This window comes from Pan paniscus, chromosome 9 (assembly GCF_029289425.2).
Source record: "Pan paniscus chromosome 9, NHGRI_mPanPan1-v2.0_pri, whole genome shotgun sequence".
Classification (NCBI taxonomy): Eukaryota; Metazoa; Chordata; class Mammalia; order Primates; family Hominidae; genus Pan; species Pan paniscus.
The window spans coordinates 90724563-90750328 of record NC_073258.2 but is presented as its reverse complement, the minus strand read 5'-3'; the positions used below and the strand labels follow the sequence as shown (position 1 = coordinate 90750328).

General features: G+C 40.0%; 1 protein-coding gene and 1 pseudogene across 1 annotated transcript; one reads left to right on the top strand and one right to left on the bottom strand.

Annotated features, from left to right (window-relative positions):
* The first annotated feature begins 4864 nt into the window (after positions 1 to 4864).
* Positions 4865 to 11021, top strand: LOC117978336 (cell adhesion molecule-related/down-regulated by oncogenes-like; annotated as a pseudogene).
* A 4044-nt stretch (positions 11022 to 15065) lies between these two features.
* Positions 15066 to 24785, bottom strand: LOC117978153 (tripartite motif-containing protein 49C). Its single transcript, XM_063608229.1, has 7 exons — positions 24648 to 24785; positions 21604 to 22018; positions 21243 to 21338; positions 18930 to 19160; positions 18195 to 18217; positions 16943 to 17040; positions 15066 to 15859 (listed from the first exon to the last, which is right to left on the bottom strand). Exons 2-7 carry the CDS (start codon positions 22012 to 22014, stop codon positions 15360 to 15362), a joined length of 1359 nt encoding a protein of 452 aa, XP_063464299.1. The 5' UTR covers positions 22015 to 22018; positions 24648 to 24785; the 3' UTR covers positions 15066 to 15359.
* Positions 24786 to 25766: the final 981 nt, after the last annotated feature.

Below are 25766 nucleotides of genomic sequence, written 5' to 3'. Positions count from 1 at the left end.
TTCACAATACCCTAGTGGGACATTAATAATAATGTCACAGTGTGTGTACTCTTTGTGCTATTATTTGTAATATCCTAAGGGGAGGTTACCTTTATTGTCACATGGGGTGTGTTCCCTTTAATACTATTTGTAATGTCCTAGAGGGATGTTTCTCCTTGTGTCACAGGGTTTGTCCACCTTATCAAATTACTTGTATAATCCTTACAAGATGTTACTCCCTATATCACAGGGTGTGTACACTCTGTGATATTATCGTAATATTCTAGGGAAATGTTACTTTTAATGTTGCAGAGGGTGTACACCTTGTGAAATTATTCGTTATAGTTTTGTGGGATGTTACTCCTAATGTCACACGGGGTGTACACACAGTGTAATATTCTATGGAAATGTTACTTGTAAATCACAGGTCCTGTACACCCTTTAATATTCTTTGTAATATTCTAGGAAAACATTACTCTGAATGTCACAGGGCATATACATCCTGTCATAAAATTTGTAATATCCTAGCGGGAGTTCACTACTAATTTCACAATGCATGTACACCCTTTGATATTATTCGTATTATCCGAAAGAGATATTACTACTGGTGTCCCAATGCATGTACATTCTCTGATATTATTCGTTATATCCTCGGGGGATGTTACTTCTAATGTCACACAGGGTGTACTCCCTGTGTTATTTTTCACAATATCCTAGGGGAATTTTACTTTTAATAACACACGGGGTGTATACATTGTGGTACTATTTGTAGTATTCTAGAAAGATATTACTCCTCAGGTCACAGGGGATGTACACCCTGTGATATTATTCATACTATCCTAGGGGATGTTACTCCAAATGTCACAAAAGGTGTAAATGCTGTGATATTACTGGAAATGTGTCAGGGAAATGTACTTGTAATGTCAAAGGGCATGTACATCATGTGTGCACAGCCCCTGTGATGTTCTTTGTGATATTCTCCAGGGATGTTAATCCTAATATTACATATGTTGTTAACTATGTGTGAACACCTTTGTGGTATTATTCCTAACATACTGGAAGGATGTAACTCCTAACATCACAAGGGGTATACGCCATGTGTGTACACATTCTGTGATATTATTCATAATATCTTAGTGAGATGCTCGTAATTTTACAATTATTCACGTAATATTTTAGCGAGATGATACTCCTAAAGTCACAGGAGGTGTAAACCCTGTGATATTATTCAGAATATTCCAGGGGGATGTTACTCCTAATGTCACAGGTGTGTATACCCTGTGATATTATTCACACTTTACTCATGAGATATTACTACTAATGTCACAATGTGTGTACACCTTCTGATATTATTCGTAATATCCTGGGAGGATGTTACTCCTAACGTCACAAGGGAGTACACCCTGTGTTATTATTAGTAATATTCCTGGGGGATTTTAATTTTAAAATCGCATAGGGTGTCAGCCGTGTGATCTCATTCGTAATATCCAAGGAAGATGTTACTCCTAATGTCACACGTGGTGTACAAACAGTGATTTTATTTGTAAGGTTTTTTGGATATGTTACTCCTAATATCACAGGGGCCGTACACCCTGTCATATTATTCGTAATATCCTAAAGAAATATCACTACTAATGTCACAGGCAGTGTATACCGTGTGGTATTATTCCCAATATTGTAGGGTGATGTTACTCCTAATGTCACAGAAGGTGTTCACACTCTGATAATATTAGTAATATCCTAAAGGGATGTTACTACTGATGTCACAACACGTGTACACAATCTGATATTATTTCTTATATCTTTGGGCGATGTTACTTCTTATGTCACAGGGGGTGTACTCCCTGTGATATTATTCATAATATCCTAGGTGGATGTTACTTCTAATGTCACATGGGGTGTATCTTTTGCGATATTATTCATAATATTTTAGAAAGATGTTACTCCTAATGTCACAGACGGTGTACACCCTGTGAAGTTATTCCTAATAGTTTTGGGGGCTGTTACTCCTAATGTCACCCGTGGTGTACACGCAGTGATATTATTCGTGATATTTTATGGAAATGTTACTCCTAATATCACAGGGGCTGTACATCTTGTAACATTATTCATAATATCCTAAAGAAATGTTACCTCGAATGTCACAGGGAATATACACCATGTGATATTGTTCCCAATATTGTAGGGGGATGTTACTCCTAATGTCACAGGGGGTGTTCACAGTGTGATAATTTTCATAATATCCTAAATGGATGTTACTGCTAATGTCACAACACATGTACATCCTCTGCATTTGTTCGTTATATCCTTGGGGGAGGTTACTCCTACTGTCACACGGAGTATACTTCCTGTGATATTATTCATAATATCCTAGGTGGATGTTACTCCTAATGTCACAGGGACTGTATATTTTGTGATATTATTTGCATTATCCAAGAAAGATGTTGCTCCTCAGGTCACAGGGGATGTACACCCTATGATATTATTCGTACTATCCAGGGGACATTACTCGAAATGTCACAGAAGGTGTACACTCTCTGATATTACTTGTAATGTGTCAGGGAAATGTACTCCTAATGTCACAGGGCATGTACGTTATGTGTGCACACCCCCTGTGATGTTATTTGTAATATTTTCGGGGCATGTTAATCCTGATATTACATATGCCGTTATCCATGTGTGAACAATTTTGTGGTATTATTCCTAACATACTAGAAGGATGTAACTCCTAACATCATATGGGGTATAAGCCATGTGTGTACACATTCTGTGATACTATTAATAATATCTTAGGGAGATGCTACTCCTAATTTTACAAGGTATGTACATTATGTGTGTACACCCCCTCTGATATTATTTGTAATATTCTAGGGGAATGTTGCTGCTAATGTCACAGGGGGAAGACACCATGTGTCTTACATATATATTACATTTTTACACTACTTTCCAGGAGTCAATCAATTTTGTCAATCAATTCATTATTCTTGTTGCCCAAAAGGGTAGAGATAATTACAGATCACAGATCTGTCTAGCATTAGCTAAGGACGTTTTATTACAGAGACAGATGCATGTGTGTGCCTGCACGTGTGTGTGTGTGTGTGTGTAATTCAATCATAAATCGAAGGTTTAAACGTTGTGTGGGTGGAAGATAATGCGTTCTGACTCCTGGCTTCAGAGTCCCATGTGTATTGGGAGAAAAGAGAGTCAAGCTGGGAAGAATCGTAGCCCTGTGCCCTCCAGAACTGCAGCATGCTTGGGAATTGTGAGGCTTCCTGCTTTCCAGGAGATTTTGGAACTAGGAGGATGTCGCCAGTGACTAGCACATTACCACCTTCCTTACATCTGCCTGTCATCCCTCCTCAGGGCATCCAAATGTGGCCCTCTCCTTAACTCCTTCCTCTGCTTCTCTTCTCACAACCCCGGGATCTGAGCTCTCTCTTTACCTGTGCACAGTATCTACTTAGGGAAGCCCCAGCACCTGCTGCAGTCAGGGCTGCAACCCTGAGCTGAGTCTAGTAGAAATTTTGTGAACTAAAGATACAGCAAGAAATGTAAATTAGTGCACCCACTATGGAAAACAGTCTGGAGATTTCTCAAAGAACTTAACACGGAGCTACCTTTTGATACAATTATCTCATTACTGAGTACATACTCAAAAGAAAATACATCGTTCTAACAAAAAGACACATACTCTCCTATGTTCATGGCTGCACTATCCAAAATAGCAAAGACATAATCAACCCAGGAATCCATCAATGGTAGACTGTATAAATAAAATATGGTACATATACACCATGGAATACTATACAGCCATAAAAAGAATGAAATCATGTCCTTTACAACAATGTGGGTGGAGCTGGAGGCCTTAATCCTAAGCAAATTCATGCAGGATAGAAAGCCAAATGCTGTATGTTCTCACTTACATGGGGAGCTAAATATTGAACACACGTAGACATCAATATGGGAAAAATAGACTCTGTGGACTACTTGAGGGTGGCGGGAGAGGGATGGTTTGAAAAAATACCGACTGGGGGCGGTCTCTACAGCCTGCCTTGCCTGTCTGTCTCTGGGATCGCTCCTCCTCCTGCTCCTCTCCTGCTCCTGTTGGGCCTTGTGACCACCTGGTTACAAATGGAGGCTAAATGCCTCCATTTAGAGTAGCATTGCCACAGGGATGGATCCTGTCACTCCGCACCCCACCCCCAACCCAGTTACCCACCCCTGAGCCCTAGTTCCCAGTTGAGGTCACACAGTGCGAGGAGACCTGCGACCTCGCGGCCCGCTCGCCCAACCCAGAGCCTCTGCCCTGGCATGCGAGGCACCACACCCTCCTCTGTCCTGTGCCGGGCCTGAAGGGGCCCCTTCAGATCACAGCTGCCACCACAGCCGCTGCCTCACGCCGGAGGGCATGACACAGGGGTGGCTTTCCCAGCTGGCTGCCACACAGGAGCTCTAGATGCTTAGCCAGCGCCGTGGAGAGACCTAAAATTAAGGCACGACTTAACAGCTTATTTTGTAAGAGAAAAGCTCAACCCAAAGGCAGATTGTTAGTTTGGACTTTATTGCAAGCAGAACTGCTATGATGTGCTTTTAGCACTGAAGTGAGTTCCACCCTAAGAACAGAAAGTGGCTTCTCTGCTTTCCGTCCCAAGCACAAGTGTATTCACCTTGCAGACTTGAATCACTGAAGATGTAAGTCAGCTGTTACTCTCATTTTGGGAGACATCCTGTGGACAGCATGAAGACTGTCCCTGATCAAAGTCTTTAGTAAGCAGGAAGGAGTCAAGGTTAAAGAATGTGTTTGCTTACCCTGGACTACAGTATTTTGGAAAACGAACCAAGGCTTGGGTTTTGCTCTGGAAGCCTGTCCTGCCTGCTTCTGTAATCTGGCGCTCCGCATCCAGATCTTGGCCCGTTATGGACACCACCGTCTGTTACTCTTACGATTCTCTGCTCTTTTGGGAATTCAGACATGGCACCTTATTTCACTTTTGAGCTACCCTCTGCCGTCCAGAAATTTAGTGGACCTGTAGAACTATATTGTTCTGCTAAACCTGTGACCACTCACATCTCAAGGTCGCATAATGGAAAAAATAGAATAGAAACATGGAATATATTAAGATTCATCAGGGGACTTTGACAATTTTTTTCTCTTAACTCCTCCCTTTTGGGTTACTACCAATGCATTCTCAACAATAGGTCAGTGTTGTTGTAAGTGGCCCTGTAACAGTATCCACAGCAGTTCTTGGTGATTTTGATTCACCCACAAAGCATTTTATTACAGCAAAATAATAAAGGTGCTGGTTTCATTGGCTGCAGAGTACCAGAGAGTAACCCCAAAGCTGAGATGTGCGCTAAAATCCAGGGGAAGTGGCTGAAGCATTCCACAAAGAATTACTTAATCCCTCCACAAGAACATCTTTAGATTTTGAATGTATCCTCAGAGGACAAGGGATCACACAAATGTGCAGCTTATAATCCGGCCACACATGAATTAAGTGTTGAACCCATTGGCCAAAAGCTCCTTGTGAGTCACCTTTCTTCAGATGATTTTGGCATTCTTCCCCTGCTCGTTCACAGGTATTAGCTGTTCATTCACATAGCCCTGTAACTTTGGAGTGTGTGTTTAGTGGGGTCCTGGCTCCTCAAGTGTGTTGGCTAAAGAACAGGCAGGATGTTGCCCCGGGAAGCAACTGGAGAAGGTTGTGTTCTCATCTTGCCATAGATAGCATTGACCCAGTGGACTCTGGAAACGATTCCTGCATGGTGGGAAACAACTCTGGAGATGTAAAATATGTGGCATACATGGTTAATGTACTTGAACACGCTCCTACTCTAAGGGACTACAGGATCAGATAGTGTCTCTATTTTCCACAGTACACTTTATCTCTGATGTTTGTAGGAACCCACCTGCCAACCATAACTGGTTTCATAATTCACAGCCTAATCATCCTTCCTCAAGACATCGACCTGCAGGAAATTGACTGAAATTCAGTGGGGTTATTATGCAAGATACTAGGCTACATCAGTGTTTAGCAGATAATGAGGCTGGATTTATGCAGTCTACTGGAAGACTTGAAATAGAAAAAGGCAATGGATTCAAGCAAATTATAATTATGGCACCAGCAAGCATAAAAGTGGTAGATGGAGACTTTGTTTACTCTGTCCTACAATGCTACCAGGCTGCTGGGTCCGGTCATTTGTTGGTATGACATCCACGGATTGATAACCAGCCATCTGTCTTAAGTCCTTAGATCTAAATCCCAAAAGTCACACTTATCAAGACCTGGAATCTTGGACCTAGAGCCTGTCTATTTCATCATGTCCCAAGCTGGCTTGAGCTCTCTCCATACTCAGGCTGTGATGCAGGAGCATGTGGAGAAATACATCTGCGAAGCTACAAATGAACATGGTACCATGCAGGCAGAACCACCTCTCATGGTTGTTCCTTTTGAAACAAACAAAAGCAGAAACAGTCGCACTTTTTGATGTTACTCAGAATAATGAAAAAAATAAGAGATGGTTCAGAAAGTGGATTATTCAGCTCATTTCCAGAGAAAGTACATCCCAGTGCAGTGGAATCACCATCAGAGAAAAATGCTGGTGGCATCTCTGTTCCTGAGGTCCCCATCAAATTGAAACCCTACAGACCCCCATAGAAGATACATACAACCTGGTGTGGAGGGCAGGCAAGGAAAGTGGACTGCCCATCAATGCCTATTTTGTGAAGTATCAAAATCTGGAGTATGAAGTTGGTGTGGTGGGAAGTTGGCACAGGGTTTGAATCCCAGGAGGTGAAAGTGAGCTTCATTTAGCTGAAATAGAGCCATCTAGTCTTTATGAACTCTTGATGGTAGCAAGAAGTGCTGCAGGTGAAAACCCACCTGCCATGCTTACCTTCTGAACCAGCAAAGAAAAAACAGCATCATCAAAAAACACCCAGGCATCCTCTCAACCCACAGGCACCCCCGAGTATCCTGTTGTTTCAGAAGCTTCAAACAACAATTTTGGAGTGGTGCTTACAGATTCATCTAGGCACAGTGGTGCTCCAGATCACCTGATTATCTCCACTGCGTCAGAGAGGTTGGTCTATGTCACTTGAATTCCTTGGGCAGATGGGAATTCTTCAATCCCTGCCTTCAAGGTCAAATATAAATGAATGAGGACCAGTGACTGGCTGGTGGCAGCTGAAGATATCCTTCCTTCCAAAATTTCTATGGAAGTTTGTAGTATAGAACCAGGTTCAACATACAAATTTAGGGTCGTTGCTATCAACCATTATGAAGAGAGTTTTCAGAGTTCAGCGTCTCATCCTTATCAGGTGACTGGGTTCCCCAAACTTTTTTCCAACTGTCCAATAATGGACCTCACATTGTATACACAGAGGCTGTCAGCGTTACTCAGATTCTGCTAAAGTGGACATACATTCCGTGAAATAACAATAACGCTTCCATTCTTTTATATCTATTACCGACCCACAGATAATGAAAATGACAATGTTTATAAGAGGGATGTTACAGAAGTTTCAAAGGAGTGGCACATGATTGGCCATCTGCTGTCAGAAACTTCCTATGGCATTAAAATGCAGTGCTTCAGTGAAGGAGAAGAAAGTGAGTTTAGCAGTATGATGATCTGCGAGACTAAAGTAAAATGCGTTCCTGGAGCTTCTGAGTATCCGAAAGACTTGAGTACCCGTCTGAATTCCTCAGGAAGTGAAGGAAATGTGAGGCCAGCAACCAGCCCTGACAGAAGCAGTGACCTGTTCTATCTGATCCTTGGCTGTATGCTGGGTGTCTTGGGCCTCATTCTTATGGTTTTCACTGAAATGTGCCTGCGGAAGAATCGCCAGCAGAATATCATACAGAAATATGACCCTCCAGGATACCTCTATCAAGGATCAGATATTAATGGGCAGATGATGTAATACACCACTCTCTCAGGAGCAAATGAGATAAATGGAAGTGTTCATGGAGGTTTACTGAGCCATGTCGGTATCAGCAGTGGCTGTTCCCACCTTCACCATAAGGTTCTCAATGGAGTCAGCGTAATTGTGAATGGGAGCTTAAATGGAGGACTTTACTCTGGGCACACCAACTCTCTTACAGCAATGGGAATGGAGCTGGAGGTTGTAATCCTAAGTAAATTAATGCAGGATCAGAAAATTAAATGCTGTTATGTTCTCACTTATAATTGGGAGCTAAGCATTGAACACACAGAGACATCAGTATGGGCAAAATAGACTCTGTGGTCTACTTGTGAGTGGAGGGAGAGGGATGGGTTTAAAAAACTACTTATGGGAGGCGGCCTCTACAGCTGGCCTCGCTTGTCTCTCACAGGATCCCTCCTCTTGCTCCTGGCATGCTCCGGGCAGCCCTGAACCCGCCCGGTTACATGTCCACTCCCCTCCGCCTGGAGGAGAGCTGCCGCGGGGGCGCGCCCCAGGTCCTGTATCCAGAGCCCTGATGCCAGGCTCCAGAGTCAAGGTGCCAGAAGAACCAGGACCCAGCGCCCGCCTGACCTACCCAGCGCCTGCGTCCTGGCCTGCAAGACACCGCGCCCTCCTCTGCCCTGCGTGGTGCATGGAGGAGCCCCTTCGGATCGCAGCCGCTGCCACCATAGCCGCTTCCATAGTAGCCGCCCTGGCGTCGGAGGGAAGGAGCCGAGGGTGGCTTTCCCAGCCGGCTGCCCCACAGGAACTCCGGATGCTTAGCCTGCTCGGCCGAGAGATGTAAAATCAAGGCATGACTTAACAGCTTATCTTGTAGGAGAACAGCTCAACCCAAAGGCAGATTGCTAGTCTGGACTTTATTACAAGCAGGGCTGCGGTGATGTTTATAGCACTGAAGTGAACTCCGTTGTAAGTACAGAAAGTGGCTTCTCTGCTTTCCTCCCGAAGCACAATCATATACACCTTGCAGACTTGAATCACTGAAGATGTAAGCCAACTGTTACTCTGAGTTTTGGAGACTCCCTATGGACAGCATGAAGACTGATCAAAGTCTTTAGTAAGCAGGAAGGAGTCAATGTTAAGGAATGCGTCTGATTACCCTGAATTGCAGTACCTTGGAAAGTGAACCACGGCCTGGGTTTTGCTCTGGAAGCCTGCCTTGCCTGCTTCTGTAATCTGGCACTCTGCATGTGAATCTTGGACCCGTATGGACACTGCTGTATGTTACTGTCATGATTCTCTGCTCTTCCATGAGTTCAGACTTGGTGCCTTATTTTACTTCTGAGCCACTCTCTACCGTCCAGAAACATGGTGGACCTGCAGAACTACATTGTTCTGCCAAACCTGTGACCACTCATAGCTCATGGTTGCATAATGGAAAAAGTAGGATGGAAACATGGAACATATACAGATTCATCAGGGGACTTTGACAATTCTTTCTCTTAACTCCTCTCTTTTGGGTTTCTACCAATCCCTTGCCAACAATAGCGTTGGTATTATTTTGAGTGGCCCTGTAACAGTATCCATGGCAGTTTTTGGTGATTTTGGTTCATCCACAAAGTGTGTTATTACAGAGGAGGAAAAAAGTGCTGTCAGGATAATAGAAACGATGTCAGCTGTGATTGCACAGAAAATCCAGAAGAGTTCACTAGAGGAGACAGCTGTGTCTATTCAGAAACAGACAGCAACAATTTACGTTGGAATCCTCTTATTTTGCCACCTATCTGAGAGGACGGTGCTGAAAAGACAACATGGCCTCCGCCTGGTGTTCCTTTGGACAGCCCCTCCGGGGTCCTCCAGCAGCCCCAAGAAACCGGAGGATGTGCAAACAACCAGTCATCTTCTGACTTCAAGCCTGTAACCAACTGCACAAAACAGGCCTGGGAGTGAACTGTGTGAAGGATCTTAATTCAAATCAGAGAAAACCATTCTTTATTTTTTTTGCAGTATAATGTCATGTGAATGTGTCCTAAAAATGTGTGCCCTTTTGTATTATTTATGCCTTAAAAGTTTTTTTACCCATTGCTTCCTTGTGCTCAGTAACAAACAACCTTGTTTTGCATAGCTTTCAATCACCTGGAGGGCAGAGGGATCATTCCATATTTTCTAACAACTGTAGTGGCAGTAAGAACTCCTCATGCAAACGATTCCATCCCTTGGCTGCTTCAGCTCAGAGGAAATGCAGGGGCCAATTGAAGGTTGCCACCAGTCAGGTTTTCAGATGGAAAACAGTCTTTTAATAGTGTATTATCAAACTTTCTGAGAACACTTTGAAGTCAACCACGGTTTTGACCCAGTGTTTATAATAGCAGACCTGGCTGATGAATTTTAAAAGAATGTCTTCCACTAAAGTGGTAATGTGACCAGACAACATTCTCCCTATCTGCACGTGGGCACAAGTGGTGTTCAGTCTTCTAGTCTAGTCATAAGCAGTGACGTGGACATGGTAGAGTGTAAGATGTAGTTGAATGATTGCAGTATGCGGAAAAGGAACCAAGGCCAGAGAGACAAATAATGCTTTACTATCCCTGTGCGTTAAAATTACATTGATTCATAAAATGGCCGGTACGGTATGGGGCTCTTTTTTTTTTTTTTTTTTTTTTGAGACGGAGTCTCGCTCTGTCGCCCAGGCTGGAGTGCAGTGGCGCGATCTCGGCTCACTGCAAGCTCCGCCTCCCGGGTTCACGCCATTCTCCTGCCTCAGCCTCCCGAGTAGCTGGGACTACAGGCGCCCGCTACCACGCTCGGCTAATTTTTTGTATTTTTAGTAGAGACGGGGTTTCACCGTGTTAGCCAGGATGGTCTCGATCTCCTGACCTCGTGATCCGCATGGGGCTCTTTTTGACTGTTTCTAAGAGTAGGAACAAAATAAGACTTTAAGTCGTGGCTTGAAAAGAAAGATACACATTTTCAGAAGAAAAAAGGGGAGGGCTGCAGGGAGCCTCTCTTGGAGGGAGCTCTTCTGTCTGCTCCATTAGCCTAGGAGCATGTTCATGGTGTCACACTGCCAGAAACTAGTCATTCTCTCACTTCCAACAGGGGCAACAGCCTGAAGGTGTGAGTGTCAGAAAATACTTATTCTGGAAGAAAAGGTGTTTGTTGTTCTTGTTGTTTATTTTATGAAGTTTCCTGACTTTTTTTTCCAGAATATCTTCCTTTTAAACAGGCACCAAAAGCATTGGTCAGCAGAGCTCCTGACCACTGCTGCCTCTGTGTGACAAGGACATTGGAGCTGTCTTTGGAAGGATCTTCTCCACATTAATAAATGATTATGATATATTTTTTAAAAACTACCTATTGGGTACTATGCTGACTACTAAGGTGACAGGATCCATATTCCAACGACAAGGGTAATGGAAACATAACAATTCTATAGTCATTTATATTTTAATAGCATTATACTCTTTTAACCATCTTCATCTTGTATATAATCTCATTGTATATTAGAATACAGCTATTAGAGCAATAAGGAAGAATGGATAAATACAGTCAGCTTTTTGTTTTTGTTTTGTTTAGTTTTGTTTTTGAGACAGGCTCTCACTCTGTCGCCCAGGTTGGAGTACAGTGGTAAGATCACGCCTCACTGCAGGGTCGACCTCCCCAGATCAAGCAGTCCTCCAACCTCAGCCTCCCAAATAGCTGGATACAGGCTGAACTGTCATGCCTGAGTAATTTTGTTGTTGCTGTTGTTGGAGAGAGAGGGTCTCACCCTATTGCCCAGGCTTCTCTGCAACTCCTGGCTCAAGTGATCGTCCCACCTCAGCCTCTAAAAGTGCTGGGACTATATATATATATGAAAAATAGTGCTTGGAAAATTAGCTTACTAATTGAAAAATATACAAATGAATGACTGCTTTGAAATATATATGTATATTATATATATGCACACACATATATATGTATATATATATGCAACCTTCATCTGAGAGTAGCTATGCTTTTGGCTTCTGAGATGAACCTATTCATGATGATAAATATTTACTATGAATTCAGCTAAACATGAAACTCAGCAATCTTTGTATCTATTTATCTCTATTTCTACCTAAATCTGTATTTCGAAAGTTGTGGCTAAGCCTTCCTAGTTAGTTAGATTTTTATCCTTTACCATTCAATGTGTGTGTGGCGTGGAGACTGTTTTCACAGATCAGGAAGTTGACAATTATGTCCCACATTCAGTGGACTAACAGCTCAGAGATCCTCTCTCTGGTTACTGCAATGACAGTGCATGGTCAATCTTCCAGATTACCGGAGATGATTGTGATTTTATTTTTAAGTCTAGCTTCTAGGAACCACTCCCTGGAACAGAATAATTTATTGTTCACCCAGTGTTCACTCAGAATTTGTGCTTTAGCTCTTCAGCCAGTAGGGCTAAAGGCTCTTTATTGATGAATCAGTGGTTAGCTTGGGGAGTGCTTACAAATTTGTCCGCATTCCACCTTGATTGCTCTTGAGTGGGTGCAGGCTAGCACAGATAGCAAATCAAAACCACAATGAGATACCATCTCACACCAGTTAGATTGGCGATCATTAAAAAGTCAGGAAACAACAGGTGCTGGAGAGGATGTGGAGAAGTAGGAACACTTTTACACTGTTGGTGGGACTGTAAACTAGTTCAACCATTGTAGAAGACAGTGTGGCGATTCCTCAGGGATCTAGAACTAGAAATACCATTTGATCCAGCCATCTCATTACTGGGTATATACCCAAAGGATTATGAATCATGCTGCTATAAAAACACATGCACACGTATGTTTATTGTGGCACTATTCACAATAGCAAAGACTTGGAACCAACCGACATGTCCAAAAATAAGAGACTGGATTAAGAAAATGTGGCACATATACAACATGGAATACTATGCAGCTATAAAAAAGGATGAGCTCGTGTCCTTTGTAGGGACATGGATGAAGCTGGAAACCATCATTCTCAGCAAACTATCACAAGGACGAAAAAACGAACAGTGCATATTCTCACTCATAGGTGGGAATTGAACAGTGAGATCACTTGGACACAGGAAGGGGAACATCACACATAGGGGCCTGTTATGGGGTGGGAGGAGGGGGAGGGATAGCATTGGGAGATATACCTAATGTAAATGAGGAGTTAATGGGTGCAGCACACCAACATGGCACATGTATACATATGTAACTAACCTGCACGTTGTGCACATGTACCCTAGAACTTAAAGTATAATAAAAAAAAAATCAAACTTTCCAGAGAAGACATCTCCAGAGAAGACACACTGAATATGCATCTGCTAGGCTTCAGGCACCCAATAATTACTGCTTACCTAGATATCCGCAAATCCTCTAGACATGAGACTATTCATAGCAGATTCTGGTGTGTATCACATTTGTCATAAAGCACTTCATCCTCACTTACTCTAATAAAAATACTTTAAACTTACTTCCCAAGGCACTTTTGTCTGGTCTAAGCAAACATGTAGCTATCCCAGCTTTCTCAGTTATTTTAAATAAATCAATATTTAAAATACCTATAATTAGCACATTTATAATATATTGGTTTGTGTTATATCAAGTAATTATAGTTTGTTTTATTATGAGACAGACTGTCATTCTGTCACAGGCTGGACTGCAGGGCACCACCATGGCTCACTGCAGCCTGGACCTTCTGGGCACGAGCCATCCTGCTGCATCAGCCCCCTGAGTAGCTGGGACTATAGCATGTGCCATCATGCCAGGCTGATTTCTAAAGGAATGTTTAGTAGACATGAGGTCTCACTATGTTGCCTCCACTGGTCTGGAACTCCTGGCCACAAGCCATTCTCACACCTTGGTCTCCCCAAGTGGTGGGATTGGAGGTGTGTGCCACCATGCCTGGGCTCCTATTTTATTCTGCTACCTTATGCATTATTTGATATTTTGGGTCTTAAAAGTTATAATTCCACAGCGTTCATGTAATTATGGAACCCATAAAGAGCTTACAATTACCAATATATTATATACATGGAAAAGTCTTTTCTTAACTTCAATTTTATCGTTTAAATTGGCATATGTTTATTAACTTGTTTCTGAGATTCATCAGCTTTGTTGCATTCCGTGAGGTATTTATTGTTTTATAGGATTATTTTGCATAAACACACCAAATTTATTTAGCTATTCTACAGTTGAAGAATATTTTGGGTCTAATTTGGAGCTACTATAAAAATTGATGCAGTGAACAATATTGTGTATGTTGAAGTATATGTAGGCAATCAGTTGACTATATTTTAGAATTAGAATATCTAGCCCATAAGAAATGCTAATAGTCAGTTTCCCAAAAGGGATTTCCATTTACATCTCTCCAGCCATGAATAAATTTCATTTATTCTGTATCTTTGACAACACACAATATTGTGTGTCTTTAAATTTTGGTATTTTTTTATGAGGGCCTGTGGTACAACTGGTGGATTAATTCTTACTTTTGTAAGACTAATGAAAGTGAGCACTTTTTTATATTTGGCTAGTTATTTATGTATCCAATTCTGTAAAGTGTCTGTTCAGATATTTTAGCCAATCTTCTGTTGAGTTCACTGTCTTTTATTTATTACAATTTAAGTATTCGTCATATACATGCATTATATTTTACTTTATGTATGTTGGGGTGAATATCTTTCTCCACTACTAGTTTGCATAATGTTTTTTGAAACACAGAAGTCATCATTATCAATATAAATGAACTAATTGTTTTAATTATTAATTTGTGCCCTGGTTAAGAAATCCTTATGAGAATATTGTATCAGGTTCCCCTTCCTTTCAGGACTTCAATCTATCTGGAAATGACTGTGTATGGTTTGAGGTAGGAGTCAATATTTAGTTACTTTTTAAAAAAAATTCAATTAATCCAGCATTGGTCTGATCAATTGTGTATTTCAATGTAGACGAGCACACTAATAATGAAGGATTATTTATATCTGTGGTGAGAATTGCAAAATAAAGCCCAGCATACAAGGTCAAATAATATGACCTCAAAGGATAGATTAATACAATGAAACCTGATGGATAAGTGTAATATAGTTAAAGAGGAAGAAAAACATTTCCCAGTTATCATTGAGACTTCACTCCAAGTTTTTTGCATGAAGCAAAAGATCCCAACTGTCTTCCATTGATTTTTACTTCATTCAGACATGTCTGTCATCTATTATTTCACTCAGTGACAGTCAGAAATAAAGAAAAAAAAAGAGAATATACTGTATGCCATGATCATGAATAATGATTTTTCAAAAATTATTTAATAAAGAACCAATACGTATACTTTTAGCGTTTTCAGCATATTTAATAGTAACACAATAAATGAGTTTTGATAACATTAGAAGGCAATTCAAGACATAAAATAGAGCCTATTTGTCCTGTATGTTAAGGCACAAGGAAGAGGACTTCCTGGGATAAAGGGGTTCCCACAGCATGTGAACACATTTCTGATTTGTCTCTGGTCAGAAGTGAATACAGCAAAAGATAGGCCTGAGAGGAGGTGAGAAAGAGCAATTAGGGATGGTGTATATTAGGGAGCTTTGATTAACATCAACAAAGCTCACAGTCTTAGCCTCACAATCCAGGAATAATCCTACTCGGCTGCTAGGTTTTGGGATATATTGCAGCATAAGTGGGGAGGTGGTAAAGAGACTGCATTGAATGTCATTCTTAACACACCCAAGAAGAAAGAGTCCCTTCTCTCCATCTATCTTCTCATTCTGATTCTTCTCTTTCCAATACATATTACAGACACCAAAAGCCCAATTCCAGGAGTCCCCTACATGGACCTCCCAGTAATATTTGCCCGAGGTGAAAGTCTGAGCACCCCATGCAAGAAAACTTCTAGGTGTTGCAGTGAAATAGGGTACATCTTGATGGTCACATCCAATACACATGCTTCTCAAAATTTCATATAGAAAGGTATCACTGTTGGCTTCTTCATGATGCAGAGTAATATGCACTGCAAAAAAAAAAAAAAAGAAAACATGCATAGACGTGTAAATAAGAAAAAAATAATTGTTCTATCAAGAAGTTACTTTAACAGCAAATGTAAAATCATAAAAAGTTTTGCTTGTAACTTCTAGTAAAGTATAGAGATGGTTAATATTATATACAAGACAAACAAAACCCTAACCACAGATATTATGTTTTTTTTGAAAACTTACATATTGAGAGCCAAATGTGAGACCAACTTCTTTCAATCCAATTTTCAAAGTAAAATTTACACATTGTATGCCCTCAATGCAATGCTGTTATCAAGATCATTATTTAGAAATGTTTCTTATTCTTAAAAACTAGTGCTATCATTTTGGAAAGAATGTGAATGTGAAGATTTTCACTTACTCAAGAACTGCTCTAGATATCTGGATAAAAATCCATATTTACATGTTATAAGTGATCATTTAAAGCAGATCTCTGCAAAATCTTTGACCAGTCTCTCTGCGGTCCTCCATGCTAGCTCTGGGCTGAAGCTGGATTTTAGACTTAACATGTAGCTCTTCATATTGCAATTAAACTGAACTTATTTTCATTTGTAATTTTACTTATATTCACAAAATGATTTCTTCCTTTTAGCTTTACCTATTAATTCAAATGTTTGCAATATATGAATAATATATACACATTAAAAAAATACAAAACCCCCAAGAATCTCCAGAAAACTATATTCCCCCAAAGAACGGTTCTTAGCAGTTCAAATGAATACACTAAAGAAATGTACAATTTTGTATTTAACATTAAATAATTCACCATTCTGAGCATTATTTCATTTGCTCCTTTTTTAAATTTTCTACACTACTCCTTTTTCCCGTTATATAACTCAGTACATATTATGCCAGAAAGTATTTCTTTTTCACTATCTTTCAAACTTAATGCTGTAAATCTGACTGTAAATACAGACACGGATACCAAAGGGTTGCATGGTTATATTGTTCACTTATGTCTTAAAAGAAGTAAAATATTTGATAAAATATGAAATATTACCTATGTGATCCTAACAATAATATTTAGATAGTGGGAGTGCTGCCTGTGGGTGGAGACTTACCTCGGAATTGGTTGAGCCTGTCCCTCAGTCCAGTGATGGGCCCTGCACTGAGCTCTGGATTCAGAGGCTGGGGCATGTGCAGCAGCACGGACTCACTCCTGCAAGGAAAAACCTGCAGTTACAACATCTACAGCCGTAAAATAAATAAAAATCACTATTTGTATATAAAAGACATTTCATGAGAATCCTTTGAATCTACACATTTGATAATTCAAAAATTATTCCTTCCTTTTGCAAATTAATTCTTTACAGTTTCTAAATTTTAAAGCATGATGGAAGAATCTAAGCCAGAATTCAATCTGATCCTTCTTTTTTTTTGCCCCAAATGTGTAAGGTTCCTTAGCTTTATGGCCTTGAGAATATTTAGAAACGAAATTCTGAGTTCCACTTCTTGGCAGACTCCCCTGACATCTTTGTCTGAAATAGCGGGGTTCTGGGGAGACTGATGCATCCACTGCTTCCTTCTCAAGATAAAGAATGGAAACTTGTTCTCTCCCCTTTTAGCAAAGAACTTCCCTAGAGACTTATACAGTTCTAACACTCCACAGTTTTTTTCAATCTATTTTTCAGAACTGTTAACTGATATGTATATATGTATAAAAAACAAAACATCAACACTTTTTCACTGCTAAAATACTTCCTCCTCTTCTCTCCTGCTTCCTCTGGTGACTTTCTCACCATCCACAAAACAAAACTCTTATCTTTCTCCTGTGCAGGCTTTCAAGCAATAAAACAAAATCGGGCCGGGCGCGGTGGTTCACGCCTGTAATCCCAGCACTTTGGGAGGCCGAGGCGGGCGGATCACGGGGTCAGGAGATAGAGACCATCCTGGCTAACATGGTGAAACCCAGTCTCTACTAAAAATACAAAAAATTAGCCGGGTGTGGTGGCAGGCGCCTGTAGTCCCGGGTACTCAGGAGGCTGAGACAGGGGAATGGTGTGAACCCGGGAGGCGGAGCTTGCAGTGAGCCGAGATCGCGCCATTGCACTCTAGCCTGGGCGACAGAGCCAGATACCATCTCAAAAAAAAAAAAAAAAAAAAAATCAGGAATCAAATTGTTTGTTTTAGTTCACTCTTCTTGTATTCATTTATTTACTTCGTGGTCTTGTCTTTTAAGGTGTGAGAACGAAAGTAGATGCAAAAAAAAGTGGTAGCAATATCTTAATTATTTATGCCATGACTTTAATAGAGCCTGCTTTGATAGTCGTGGAATCTTAAAGAACATATGCTAAAATCTAGGTACACACTCACCTGTGTAATATGTCTCCAAAAGCCTGAAAAAAAAAAAAGAAGAAAGATTTAGTGCATTTCACAGGATGCATCTTTCACTAAGTTCAGTGTGAGATTTGTACTCAGTTTCTGAAGATATTATTCCCCTACCATCTTCTCTTCTGGAAAGTATTTTCTATTTCTTCTGTAATGAAAAACCCAGTCAGTTGTATTGTTATTAATTAACGTCCTGGGAAAGTCTGAGTCTTGAAGACATTCTCTAAACAAGTGAAGGGAGCAGAGGCCCAGAAGGTCTATGCTCTGTGGTAACCATGAAAAACCTACTCAGTCATCTTTAACTGAACGTGTTACCCAAATGAGTGGACCCCAAAATAATGTTAATGCAAACCTAGATTCCCAAAACTTCTGATCTTGCCATGTTTACAAATTAACCTAAATGTAAATGAATCACTCACTATTCTATACATGTTTAATAACCCAAAGTATATTATTGAATTAGATGGGGAATATTTCTTGGGGCTGTTACCTTGACCATTCCACAAAGTTTTGTGGCTGGTGGCTAAAGTAGGAGGGATCTTTGGCCTGGTAGAATTCCTTAGTGGGGCTATACTCTCCCAACAAAGTAGCATTAGTTATGTGAATGTGTTTTTGGAAACACATCATGGAAATAAAAGTAGGGAGATGGATTTCAGCCATGAGGAAAATACTTATACATGTGAATATTCGAAAACCTGAAACCACATGGCGAGTTTTTACCTGAAGTAGCTCCACATCTGGTTTATGGCACATTTCGTTCAGCTCCTCATACATTCCTCTTAAAATCTCCATCCTATGAGCCATTTTGGCTTTACTTAAATGAAGTCGATGAAAAATTTCTTTCCCCTTCTTTTTCAGCATCTCCAAATTCTGTTTTTCTTCTTCATGATGAAATGCAGGCATCTTCTGATACTCAGCTCTAATTGCTTCTAGCCTTAAATTCACATAATCCTGCAGTGATAATGGGTTAGTCAAAAGAGAAATGTATATATCCATCTCCTATTAAATCTCACTGATTCCTTTTGTCTCTCGAACGTCCAATAGTTCAAACTTCTGTCTTGCCAGTTCTTAGAATCTACAAATTTTGTTCCTTTCCTTTGTTCTGCATAAAGATCAACATAGCTGTATCTGACCAATTACATTAAATTTATTCAAGATAATGTGTTTTCTAAGATAGTTGAAAATAAAAAAACATTTGAATTTCTCTATTCCAACCCATATTTATGGCAAAGTAAGAACAGTTCATGCTTGAGAGTTGGAGTATAGGGCTATAGTTACTAGAAAGGAAACAATTATTTCTATTTCTGAGATATGCAACAAGTTGCTTAAACTCATTATATGAAAATGACCTTAGACTAGCATGTCCAGCTAAGTGCATTTCGCCCAGCAAAACCTATCCTAATAAGGCTGCATTTATGATTTGGCCATCTTTGTCTCCCTGAATTCATTTCCTTCTATTCTTTTTCTAAGTCATCCCAATCTGAAACATAGACTTCTTTGTGGTTCCTCCGGCCTCCAAATATACACAAACTCAAAATTACTGCATATGCTATTCTCTCCAACTGGAATTACATATATATGTATACAAACACACACACATACATACATATATATATATATACACACAACCACACACACATATATACACATACACACTGATGGTCCACATATATATCCACACACACATTTGTGTTCCCCCTCCTCTTCAAAACTTTGTTTCAATTTGAATTTTTCAGTGAGTCTTTTTTCTGACCACCCTATTTAAAACTCAAACACTAATCTCCAGTTTCTGGCCTCTATTGTCCTTTTCTACTTCCCTGCTTGATTATTCTCCAACAAAAACCTACCACACTCAAATACATCATGTATTGCATATATTTGTGTATTGACCATTTGACTCTCTTATTTGGATTGTATGATTTGTGAGGACAAAGGTGCTTCCTTTCTTCTTTACTAGTATATTTTCTAATTTAATATTCAACATAGACTAGGTTCTTATGAAATACTTTTCAACAAACTAATCTTAGCTATCATACCCTCAAAATATACATCCACAAAGAGAAAATTATTTTAATGTTTTTCTGAAGTCCTCAGAGTTCTCCTTATATTTAGATACTAGTTCCCATATTTCTGGCATGTTTACATGTCTCCCTCAAGACACAAATCCGTATTTCTCACCGCTTTTCTCATCGTATGTTATGTATTATTCCATATTAATTAGTTGAGATTCTTAATTTCATGGTTTCCCTAGATTTGCCCTGTCACTTTTTCTGCCTCAAATTTTCCATGCAATTCCAAATACTACTTGCACACTAGCATTCAGATTAATGCTGACCGACACTCCGAAATTTCAGTTGAGCATTCCATGACTGCCAAATAACCCTTTTGCCTAGCATTGATCCAACCAGCAAATATAGAATGCTTTGAGATGGCCCAGTTTCTTGGATCTGTTGGTGTATAACTATAGGTTTGTATGAAACAAACCAGCATGCTTTGGGTGACATCAGTAGTTTTCTTAGAAATCCTACCTGGCCGGGCGCGGGGGCTCACGCCTGTAATCCCAGCACTTTGGGAGGCCGAGGCGGGCGGATCACGAGGTCAGGAGATCGAGACCATCCTGGCTAACATGGTGAAACCCCGTCTCTACTAAAAATAGAAAAAATTAGCCGGGCGTGGTAGCGGGTGCCTGTAGTCCCAGCTACTCGGGAGGCTGAGGCAGGAGAATGGCGTGAACCCGGGAGGCGGAGCTTGCAGTGAGCCGAGATCGCGCCACTGCACTCCAGCCTGGGCGACAGAGCGAGACTCCGTCTCAAAAAAAAAAAAAAAAAAAAAAAAAAAAAAAGAAATCCTACCTAACAGGCATACTATTCTATATAAAAATGAGGCCACTTTTTCTCAATGTTTTCTCTCGCCTTTTTTTTTTTTTTAACTGAATCCCAGAAACATTACAGTTTGATATCAAGTTCCTATTTTAAGAGTCACCCATTTGCCCACCATAAGTTCCTGGAGAAGGTAGAGTAGTACAGGACTAACCTTCCAGCATCTGGTTCTGGTGGTTTCCACATTCAGGTTTCTGTGATTTTCACAAGCTTTTTCCCACAAAGACTGCATTTTCTGTAAAAGCTTCTCCTGCAAAAGAGCCATAAATTGAAGCACCAGTGCAGACCATGACGTAGGGAGGGGGCCCAGAATGAGAGACAAATAAGCCCCTAGTAAATGGCATTTCCTTTGTTTCCCTTCATGTTTGTCAAAGCCCAGAGGTTGGAAGCTAAGAAAGCCCAAACAGAGCTGCTTAAAGGGACTCAGAGTTGGCTTTATCCAATCTCCAAGAAAATAGACCCACAGGAATTTTATGCTTCCTTTACAGAAATCGATCTTCAGAGCCATCACTTACCCGGTGTTCCTCAGCAGCCCACTCAATGGGACGGTGTCTGTGATACCGGTGCTCCTGAGAGCTGGAGCACAGCAAACAGAGCAGGCTCCTGTCCACTTCACAGAATATCTTCTTTGTCTCCCTGTGAATGCCACACATTTGCTCCTCAGAGCTCAGGAATAGCCAGAGACTGACTTTTCTGGCAAGAGAAGCCATCTTCTTCAAATGAATGTTGGTTTTGAGGTTTATCTGCTCTGCTGACTTTGTGCATTCAGAGCACTGGACAAGAAATGGGATGTCTTGCCAGTTGAGGTAGAAACAAGGCCTGCAAAAGCTGTGCCCACAGTCTATGGTGACCGGGTCTATGAAGTAGTTCATGCACATGGGGCAGATGAGTTCCCTCTGAAAGACCTGTAAGATTCCAGAATTCATGTTTCTGAGGAACAAAGAGAAACATGTCATTTTGGGGCCTGGGTTGATGAAAAGCTTCTAAACATGTGGAGATATGTGATAGTTATATTTTCTTCTCTTGACAGTGTTCATTAAAGTACAACAAACTATTTCTTCTGTTACAAACTTAAAAATTTACACTTAGAGGGAGTCTCCTGGCTTTATAACAGATATTACTAACTAGAGGACTCACAGTCCCTTCTACTCCTAGTTCCTGTCTGTAGCGTAATACAAACCTATTCAACTACCCATTTTCTGAACATAGATCTGGAAATTGGGTTTTGATTCTAAGTGGTCAGAATAAATCATAGTTGTCCCTATTCTTCTTTCAATAACTGATGAATGACTGTGAAAGAGTGGGAGGGGAAAAACTACCCGGGCCAAAGAAATATGAGAAGATGGCCAAAGAAATAGGAGAAGATGGTTCTATGACATATTTTTATAGAGGGTCACAAAAGCCGGGCAGCAAACCACCATGGCACAAGTTTACCTACATAACAAGCCTGCAAGTCCTGCAGTTATCCCAGGACTTAAAATTAAATTAAATTAAAAACAAAGACCCAAATCAAAACAAAATTTAAAAAAAGCCAACCAACCAAATAAACAAAGAAAAAGACTGCAATTAAACCAATCAAGTTTCACTAGTAGGGAAAAGAAAAATTATTAAAGATATTGGGTCTTTTTATTTTCTTGCGGATTAAATTAACTTCCCCTAGGGCTGTGCAAGCTCTGAACTAACATCTAGGAGGTTTTTGTTAAACTCAGAGAGGTGTAATTATATTTCCATAGTGTGATGGTGAATTTTAGGTATCAGTCTGGCTGGATTAACCACCAACTAGGGAACTAGTGAAGCATTGTTTGTGGGTGAGTCTGTGAAGGTGTTTCTAGAGGAGAGAGACATGTGAGTTGGTGAGCTGAGTGGGAGCCTCATCTCTCAATGTGTGTGGGCACCATCCAATCAGCTGACAACTCAGATATAAAGAAAAAGGCAGAAAAAAGGCAACTTCCTCCGTCTCTCTCCTGAAACTTGTTCTGAAGCTTTCAGACTTGAGCTTAGCCAGGATACCGGTATTCTCAGGACACCAGCTTAGAGACAGCCTATATTGGAACTCTCTAGATTCCATAATCAAGCAAATTAATTTTCCTGATGAATTCTGTCCCAAGTAGAATCATGTATAGCTTGTGGACAGATGTATGTTCTGAGAAATGTGTCAGGTGTTTTCAGTTTTTTTTTTTTTTTTTTTTTTTTTTTGAGACAGAGTATCCTTCTGTCACGCAGGCTGAAATGCAGTGGCGTGATCTCGGCTCACTGTAACCTCCGCCTCCAGGTTCAGAGCGATTCTCCTGTATCAGGTTCCCAAGTACCTGGGATTACAGGAACGTGACACTAGGCCTGGCTAATTTTTGTATTTTTTTAGTAGAGATGGGGTTTTGCCATCTTGGCCAGGCTGCACTTGAACTTCTGGCCTCAAGTGATCTGCCTGCCTTGGCTTTCCAAAGTGCTGGGATTATAGGCACGCGCCACAGCGCCCAGCCAGGCGGTTTCATTGTTTTAATATGATAGAATATACCACACAAATCTAGATGGTATAGCCTACTACACCTATGGTATACACTATAGCCTATTGTTCCTACAATAGGCTACAAACCTGTACAGTATGTTCTGTACTGCATACTGTAGGCAACTGTAACACAATGATAACTATTTGTGTATCTAAACATAATTGAATACAGGAAAGGTACAGTAAACATATTGGTATTATAATCTTATGGGACCACCATATGTGGTTTGTGGCTGACTCAAATGGCCCATGAATGTATCTGCACACATATACGTATACATCCTATGGTTCTGTCTGGAGAACCCTGACTAATATAAAAACTATAATCTTTGTTTTGGCAATTTTAAATCCTTTAGCATAAAGCAGCATAAAGCTGCTAGTTTGATATCACTTCTGAATTTAAGTGAAAGCAGTGAAAAATCTTAGAATTGCAAATATTTTCCAGAACTCATCTAAGACATTTTAAGAAATTTTTCACAGTTTAATAAGATTGAGACTCAAGTGAGATGACAATCACAATCACATACCAAATTAGGTCTTATAAATTTACTTGTTCGAAAAATTGTGTTTTGATTTCTAAAGTAGGATATTTTGGGGAGCTTTCTCATTGTTTTAGTTTCACTATTTTGTATCGCTCATCATTACCTTACTAATTTAAAGTCATGTCTAAAACCTGAATGTTATGAAAGCAAATAACTTCATCATTCATTAATGTCTTCTCAATTCAATTTGACAATATTAATACACTCATTACATACATATACACACACACCTATGTGTACATATATGTATCAACTCCATATATTCATTATGAATACATATCTGTTGCAGCAAACACTAGATATTTTAAGTTTTTCAGAACTATATTAAACAATCATAGAAAGCACAAAATAACAACAATTAGTATCCTTATAATTCATAAAATCTATAGTAAGAACATGAGTTACAAATGGTATCATTGTGTAGATTTAAGATAATGAGATATTTTTAACACTCTAATTTATTATTGTGTAAAGGAAAGATGATATAATTTTATCAATGTGTTTCACTCACCCCGGAGTTCTTTTAATGGTTCCCACAACGATTTTTCCAAAAATAATTTTGGTAAGTTCACCTCAAGGTCAGAAGCTCATTCACTGCAGTACTGAATTTCAGAGGTCGCCAAAATGCAGTTCTAAGTGCAGTCCTTCTCCTTCAGAGAAAACTGAGCTTGTCTCTTCTGTGTCCTTTTATAAGAATCTGTGAAGACCACACCCACCTCTTTATGGGTATTTAGAGCACTCAGAAAGGTGGAGACAAAGATGATTAGGTTTATGCAGTATTTAGAACACACCTTTGCAGCTCTGATTAAATTATCATCACACTTCCATTCTGAACACCAGTGCCTGAATGAATCATATGTAACATAAATCCTGTCAGAGCATACATAGGCTAGAAATTAACTAAGATGCATTTTATACTGTTTATTGAGTTTCTTCCACGATACAGGCATTCCTCTAAGTGCACATTTATTTATTCTAGAGAAAGGGTCTCTTTCTGGAGTGCAGTAGCATAATCATAGCTCCCTGCAGCCTTGAATTCCAAGTAATCCTCCTGCTTCAGCCTTCCAAGTAGCTAAGACTTTAGGCTCACACTATATCACCTGGCTAATTTTTTTTGTTGAAATTTTTGGTAAAGTCAGTGTATGACTCTGTAGCCCATGCTGTTCTCCAACTCCTGGCTTCAAGTGGTCCTCTGGTCTCGGCCTTCCAAAGTGCTAAGAGTACAGGTATAAACCACCTCATCCAGCTTAAATGCTGCTTTAGTACATTTATAGGATATTTCCAGAGAAGTCCAATGGAAGATAAAACTTTCCTTTTTGTTTTCTGTTTTCTACCCCTCTAGGAGAAATCACTGATTAACCAAATAAACCCACTAACCTGGGATCTCTCATTGAATTTACAAAACTTCACCAGTCTCATGGGTGAAAGATGAGTTATTATTTTAACGTTTTTCTCCATATAGTGCATGATGTCCTACAATGACTAGGAGTGCACCACGGGAATTATTTTGGGGATTACACATAACTTTTAGGATATAGGCAAATTCACAAATACAGAATCCAAATGATAGAGATGGACTATATTTTTCTTTCTATTCCAAATCTTTTTGTTGTTATATGAAAATTATTTT

Excerpts from the sequence above, each read along its gene's own strand:
- LOC117978153 (XM_063608229.1), bottom strand. The coding sequence starts at position 22,014 with ATGAATTCTGGAATCTTACAGGTCTTTCAGAGGGAACTCATCTGCCCC. Across the intron at positions 21,339-21,603 it reads GGGCTGCTGAGGAACACCGG|GAGAAGCTTTTACAGAAAAT; the intron begins GTAAGTGATGGC and ends GCTCTTTTGCAG. Across the intron at positions 19,161-21,242 it reads CCAGAACCAGATGCTGGAAG|GATTATGTGAATTTAAGGCT; the intron begins GTTAGTCCTGTA and ends TTATCACTGCAG.